Below are 7,165 nucleotides of genomic sequence, written 5' to 3'. Positions count from 1 at the left end.
AACTTCACTGAGGTTGGCTAACTTAACTGCTGCTATAGAAGTCAGTTCAGTGCCATCACACAAAGCTCGTATATCCAATTTGTGCTTGCAACTCAAAGTAAGAAATTGTGGTGTTGAGTTAATCAAGTGAAATCAAATAATTTCCGGTAGAACAGAAGATGACCGACCGCTCATAGCACACAAACAATCAAAATGGACTAAAGTTACTAACTCTGCTAACAAGCTAGGGCAGGTTAAGGTCAAAAGTACAGTACTTAGTAGTAGACTACTAAATTCAACAATACAATCTGGTAAGAATTGAGTGTGCACAAATTTGACGTTGCATTGAGGCCAACATTTGCGAAATAGTGCACATTGAATAAGGAGCCACAGTGACCGCATCCCGTAATGAGATGTGGTGACAATAATAGAGCCGCAGTGTTTGGGGAAGCACGATTTCACATTCCAGTGGCTACAATGGAGACGGATTAGACGGCACAATGAGAACGAGGCTGGCTGCAGAGGATAATAGCGATGGAAAACATGTGGGTGTCAGACAAAAGCCCGGTCATTCGGGTCAGAAGACAAGACTCGAACCTCGTGACATGGTTTAGCGGTTAAAACATTCCTTCAGCTTGACCCCAATGGGCTGAGTTTTGAAATCATCACTGCCCTGATTAGAGCTTTTATATAATGTATGAAAGAGCCCTGGGCCTCGAGCGCTCCCTAATGGCTCCTGATGACATGGTGTGGCTAAAAAAGGAATTGCAGCACAGTGCAACTCGGACAGTGTATTTGCGTCTAGGACGATGCTTTAGTCGAATTAAAAAAAAAAAAAGTAATTGTCTAAGTCAATTTTGACAAAGCTGTGTACAGCAGGGTGGAGAAAATGTCTGTGCTCCTTTTAATTTCTAAAACAGACAGATAGGCCGAATCTTTTAAAAATGTGGTTAAAACGACGATAACTTGAGCAGACAAATGATGTTTTGCTGTTGACCGGAAAGCAGCGCTCAAGGACCAAAGTTGGACACCTGTATTTAAAAACACACGTTACAAAGATTTTGGTGACCACTCCTCAATAAATCACACTTGCATTGGTGTAAATTTAGAAAAGACTACTATAAAAGTAGTATAGGTCAAGGGTCAGTATTGTAGTTCATCATCAAACCACAGAAGATAAGTTGAGAGCACACATTTGCAATGAGCTGATTTACTCCCAAATAATTTGAACACATTTAATTCATAAGTGTGTATACAACTCTTAGGCCTTGGCCATAATCAGTGACCAAGAAGCGGCCATTTCAAAATGTTGGAGACCTATCGCAAAACCTTAGGACACAAATGCTGAAGTTCCCTTTTGATCCCACTGCCAAAATACTGGTGACATTTTATTCATTTGTCTATACAACGCCATAACTACTAACACAGAACGAATGAAAAGTATTTCCAAAGATAAAAACAAAAGGGTACAATACAAAGTTGCTTTTACTGCTCTTGTGGGTTATATTTGTCTCAGTACAGTTATGAGGGAAGATGGTGACACTTTTTTAAAAGCCACAAGCGCAACTTCACTAATGTTTTACAATCCCCACGCTGTGACCACTAGTGAATGAGATGCTTCCTGAACGCAATCAACTTTGAAAACATAACACAATGAATAAAGGCAACCATCGGGGTCATCACATTAATCCCATACATGTATTAAACGTGACCTTTAACAAATCACTTCACATCTGGACCCCTGCTTACCAACAAAAGGCAACAGAAAACACTTTTTTTCTCCTGCAACAAACTTCAAATGCACCGAAAAAGGCAAATTTCATCTTCAAGCTGTGTGTGTCTGTGCATGTAGAAGGCAACAAAATAAATAAAAGAATGGCACGGAAAATTTACGGATAATGCGTACGGGAATAGGACATCCTGATGGAATAGTCACAACGCAACATCATTATTTTAAAGCCAGGAAACAGTTGGTCAAAGACAAAAATGTGTCTAACAAACAAAAATAAAACTTTCAAACGGAAAACAAACAAGCAGAGGAACTTATGGAATCAGAGAGAGGAGGAAGATAATGACATCTATGACTCAATATAGTATTTGCATTTACAAACATTTACACGATGGGGGTACCAGCGCATTGATACAATTGACAATGTGGTACATGCACGCCATTAAAAAGACGCGAGTTGCCCAGGAGTGAGCCAAGTCTGTAGTGTGTGGACGAACAATGCACTCAGAGCTGAAATCATTAAAAAAAAAAAAAAAAACACACACACACACACACACACAAAAAAAACAGTTTCCGCTTGACGCTTGAGTTCATTGAAAACCTAGGCAGCAAAGTTCCTCCAAGAATGAATCGTTGAGGTTTTTCACTTTACAATGCAGGTAGCAGAACAATCAGAACGTATAATGCACTAAATATAAACGATGTAAACATCACAACTCGTTTATCATATCAGTCATATTAGCTCTACTTGCCAGGTTGATAACATCTTTGTCCTTCCTTTAAGGCATAGGTATCAACATCTCACCTGTGTGAGTCTTTAAAAGAAGCCTGAATTCTTGGTCGCAGTGTAGTTATAGGATCTCCTCCACGCCGTGCGCAAAGATCATGACCAGGCCGGGCTCCAGGATCATGTCCTCCCCCATGTGCTGGTTCTCGCAGGCCATCACCACCACCGCCTGCTTGCCCGGGATGCGCTTGGCTACGTAGTTCTCGTAGTAGCGTCGGTTCATCTGCCGTGTCTCCAGCGAGGCCAGGCCCTGCGGCCAATTGCGCTCATGGGCGTTCTCAATCAGATCGTTGACGATGGAGAGCGGGCAGCCGCTGTCGATGAGCGAGCGCTTGATGACGGCCTGCAGCACGGCGTCCGGGGTGGAGATCATGCCGCCCCAGCGGGTGACCCTGGCAGGCTGCATGGAGTTTACCCACCTAAAAAAAGAAAATTGAGCAATGACGGAGGCATTTGAATTAAGTGGTTGCAGTAGAGAGACACCAACAACAGGAAGGACAGCGGCCCTCCAGGACCTGAGCTGGTCCTAGAAATAGTCCCAGAGCCTTTACTCAAGTAAATGTATCAATGGCCAGAAGTAGTGGAAAAGAAGCAAAGATGCTGAGGCCCCAACCTCCCTGTAAATTTGAGGCAGTAAGTTCAGAATGGCAGCAAAAAAAAGGATAAGGGACTTACTCCAGGATCTCATTATACTCAATGGTTTCCTCCAGGTTTTGCAGGTTGGGGTTAGCGCTGCGGATGGCTCGCATGTACGCTTTGAGCAGCTGAATGTCTCGTTTCTGGAGTGGGAGAATGCCACAGTGAGTGAGAATTGTGGGACAAAAAAAAATGAAAAGAACATTCAAGACAATAGTTGTCTAGAAATGAGCACAACTAAAATGTAAAAGTTTCCCTTGGTGAGTATTGGGGACCAAACTGACACTTATGGCAGCTACTAATTATCCATCCATTTTCTATCGCTTATCTGGAGATGGGTCACAGAGGTAGCAGCTTCAGGAGGGAAGCCCAGACTTAACTCTCCCCTGCTACTTCGCCCAGCTCAACCCAGAGGAGTCCAAGGCATTCCCAGGCCAGCTAAGAGACATACGTAGTCTCTTCAGCGTGTCGTGGGTCATCCCTGGGGCCTCCTTCCAGTGGGACATGCCCGGAACACCTCACCAGGGAGGCATTCTAATCAGATGCCCGAGCCACCTCATCTAGTTCCTCTCAACATGGAGGAGCGGCTCGACTCGGAGTTGCTCTTGGATGGCAGAGCTTATCGCTCGCTCTCTCTCCCTCAGACGGCTCGGACACGTTGCGGCGGAAGCTCTTGTATCCGGGATCCTGTTCTTTCAGTCACAAACCACAGCTGGTGACCATAGGCTCCACGGGTGCAGGCCCGGCCACCAGGCATTCACCATCGAGCCCCACCCACAGGGCGGGCTCCAGAGGGAGGCCCCGATGACCCGTATCCGGGCAAGGGAAAACTAAGTCCAATATCATCATTCATCATAAGAGCCGTGATTTGTCTGGTCCCTCACCTAGGACCTGTTTGCCATAGGTGCCACTGCCAGGGGCATAATTTAGCTCTTTGGATCAATGGGACACGCAATCAATGGGACACGCAAACGTCCTATGAAGGGCTACTAAATGTTTTGAATATTGTTGAACAAAGAAATCAGACTGGCAGACACACGCACGCACTTGTTCGCCCAACTGGTGTTTATGTTCAGCCACAGTTTTCTCCAGATCAGAAATCTTGCTCTGCTGCTGTTTGACGACACTTCGCAGATGTTTGATGCAGTTATGGTTGGGCACCTCGTCTTTTGGCATCTCCAGGCTGCCGGCGGGAGAACAAAGAAGAAGAGTTACTGGATGTTCTCTGACAAGATCGAATACTTTGGATTGTTGAGAATGTTCTTCGTGTTTCATTTGCATACGATCAAATCTGGACATGCAAGTGTCCGTCGTGTTGTTAAGACATCTGTCATGAATGGCAGAATGGTGGATTTCTTTACGATATCCGTCCTAAGACATCTACAGGCATCTGTTCACAAAAGATTATTCAAGTGATCGAGGAGTGCAGCGGAGGAACACAGCGTCGGCCGCTCACCCGCATCCCTCCTCACAGTTGACGGGCCTTTTGGGGTTGTGCTCGCAGTCCTTGAGGTGCGACTGCAGCTGGTCCAGTCGGAGAGTGGCCGTGCAGCCGAAGCCGGCATTGTCACAGCTGATCTGCAGCTTGGACAGCATGTTGCGCATGATGCGTGGCACGGGCCGCAAGTGAGCCAGCGTCACCACCGTGCGGTCCACGGGACAGATCTGCTGCTGGGCGAACCACTGCGTGATGCAGGCATTGCAGAAGGCGTGCTCACAGTGTGGGGCCTGAAATGAGTGCAGGGAGGACAGAATATTATTATTTAGCAATCTTGTTTTTATTATATTTATCATTATTTGACACCATTCAAATCAATGCTTTGGGGATTTTTTTTCCCTCTCTTGAATTTGCTTTATTTATCCTGATACGAAACAACCTTTGAAACAGTATTTCAAGCAAGAACCGAGACTGAACTGGGCTAACCCAGGAAGAACGTGCCTAGATCCCCAAATCATGAAAAAGGAAGCGTGCCACAGCCTCTTGACAATCTTCAATAATCTGTATAAAACAACATCCAAGCGCCCGTGAGACTCCACACTTTACATTAATTTGAGAGATTGTTTGTGATTGACCAGGCGCTCCTTATTTGGTTAGTAACAACGAGTGGAACACTTTTCACAGAGTGTGTGAAGAGTTGCATCAGTGCTCTGCGTTGATTTCGGTTCCCATTCTTTCTTTGCGGGGGTGTCCATTTAGACAGAGGACAAGCGGAGGACACACCCAGTAATTAATTGTCGAGACACAGCATTTGGTAGCGTGGAGGCCAATGTGTGGAGCAAAAGGGTGGTTCTGTTTTCAAATCGATCCTCCTCCAAATGCGTGTTGCGGACTAAATGTACAGCAGTATTGATGTAAACAAAATAATAAAAGCTACTTAAGTTGGCATCTTGTGATTAATAAAAAGTGTCTGTCACATGGATTGTAAATCCAGCCTTACTACTGATTCACAAATCTGCAAGTTTATATGCACAGTGATTTATTTACCTGCACCGGTTCTTCGAGAACTCCGCTACATATCGGACACAGTAGGTCTTCATCCACCTCCCCTTGGAACCTCGTCACGTCGTAGCCCATGGTGCATCACTGGCACCGTCCACCTCCTATGACATAACACTGAAAGTGATTTTTAACTTAAGGGAAAAGATAGCAGAAGAGAAGGAAGATGACAGGTTACCTCACTCACAAACAGCCTCGCATACTTCCATTCAGCGACCGGCACAAAGACTCTGCAAAAAAATAAAACACACACACTCATAAACAACACAGAGGCTATTTAAGGCAAGAAAAAAAAAAAAAAGTTTGCTTTGTCATCCCACACGCAGAAACACTACCACCACACTATTGCGTTTAATGCAAAATACTGATAGACCAACAACGATATGCTCTTGTAATTAAATGATTCAGCACGGAAACCATCCAAAATGTCTTCTGAAGTCTGGCCAGAAAGCTCATCCTTTGATTAGATGGTCTGTGTACAACTAGCTAGTTGTAATTGTTTTGCTTTGTTTCTGTTAAATTACATAAAGCGACTTCTCGGTTTACGACGTCATGCGCAGTTACGAGCTTTAATCTTTTAGGACATATATTTAATACAAATTTGACCGATTACGAACTAGTTTGTGTAGCGTCGTAAGTATACTGTGGACCACCTTACGTCGTCGTCTATTTTTTATGTCGTTAGTGTAAAAGTGGAGTGGTCATGTTTTTATTTCTATAAGCACTGTCGTTTTCAACTACGATGCACACGAATAATTAATAAACATCAGTGATCGACTTTTATTTCCGTGATACCATGATCCAGCCAGCCATGTAGCATGTTATCCACACAGGCAAGTAGGTGATGCTGTGCCCTGATTCTGCCGTCCAAAGGACACTCAATTTCTTCACCACCGTCACACTCACTCGATCCCCCAAAACAACCCAGATTTCAACATTAGCTACATACTGCTTTTACACACAATGTGCAGACAACTGTATATTAAATGCGCGCATCCTAATGCAATAGCGGATGTGTCCGCCTCTTGCACGTAGCGAGCTAGCTAGCGAACCACCAAGCAACATCGATGCTGTCGCTGTTTTCCTCTGGACATTAGCCCCGGAGCTAAATAGTCACAGCGATAATATTGGCAAGTTAAGCACCGACAAATGGCTACCTACCCTTATGCACACTCGACTAAAACACCGTAACAAAGTGACAGACTTACTTGCTGGTGCTGTAAAACAGCGACCGGCGAGGATTTCGGTGTAGTTTGGCTCGTGTGACTGTTAGCTTGGGCTAGTCGCGTCCTGCCGTGCTACATCCTACGCTTGCTGCGTCACCCATACGCTGACGGACGATGACGTCACGACGCAAGTTCTGCCAGCTCTCATCAGGTGCAGGTTGGAAATTATTATTGAATTATTATATGATCATTCATATATGTCCAAAGAAGAATAGGGAGAACTCTATTATTCTCACAATGAAAAAAGAAAATGAACAAAGAATGTATTTTAGAAGCACCAACACATTTATTCTTTTGAGATTTTCTTCAAC

General features: G+C 44.5%; 1 protein-coding gene across 2 annotated transcripts; it reads right to left on the bottom strand.

Annotated features, from left to right (window-relative positions):
* Positions 1 to 1,200: 1,200 nt before the first annotated feature.
* Positions 1,201 to 6,971, bottom strand: rnf41 (ring finger protein 41). Of its 2 annotated transcripts, none has more exons than XM_061272249.1 (7): positions 6,837 to 6,971; positions 5,807 to 5,858; positions 5,617 to 5,745; positions 4,588 to 4,859; positions 4,179 to 4,314; positions 3,171 to 3,274; positions 1,201 to 2,914 (listed from the first exon to the last, which is right to left on the bottom strand). In XM_061272249.1, exons 3-7 carry the CDS (start codon positions 5,704 to 5,706, stop codon positions 2,560 to 2,562), a joined length of 957 nt encoding a protein of 318 aa, XP_061128233.1. In that variant the 5' UTR covers positions 5,707 to 5,745; positions 5,807 to 5,858; positions 6,837 to 6,971; the 3' UTR covers positions 1,201 to 2,559. The 2 variants fall into 2 exon arrangements, with proteins under 2 accessions (XP_061128233.1, XP_061128232.1); XM_061272248.1 differs by having other exon boundaries at positions 5,617 to 5,732.
* Positions 6,972 to 7,165: the final 194 nt, after the last annotated feature.

Source organism: Syngnathus typhle, linkage group LG2, assembly GCF_033458585.1.
Source record: "Syngnathus typhle isolate RoL2023-S1 ecotype Sweden linkage group LG2, RoL_Styp_1.0, whole genome shotgun sequence".
Lineage (NCBI taxonomy): Eukaryota > Metazoa > Chordata > Actinopteri > Syngnathiformes > Syngnathidae > Syngnathus > Syngnathus typhle.
The sequence above is the reverse complement of the archived record's forward strand: the minus strand, read 5'-3'. Positions and strand labels throughout refer to the sequence as shown.

What these genes read in the sequence shown, in the direction of transcription:
- rnf41 (XM_061272249.1), bottom strand. Translation starts at nt 5,706, where the DNA reads ATGGGCTACGACGTGACGAGGTTCCAAGGGGAGGTGGATGAAGACCTA. An exon ending in AACTGTGAGGAGGGATGCGG is followed by an intron (nt 4,315 to 4,587) that starts GTGAGCGGCCGA and finishes TCCCGCCGGCAG; the next exon opens with CCTGGAGATGCCAAAAGACG. An exon ending in AACACCAGTTGGGCGAACAA is followed by an intron (nt 3,275 to 4,178) that starts GTGCGTGCGTGT and finishes CTCCCACTCCAG; the next exon opens with AAACGAGACATTCAGCTGCT.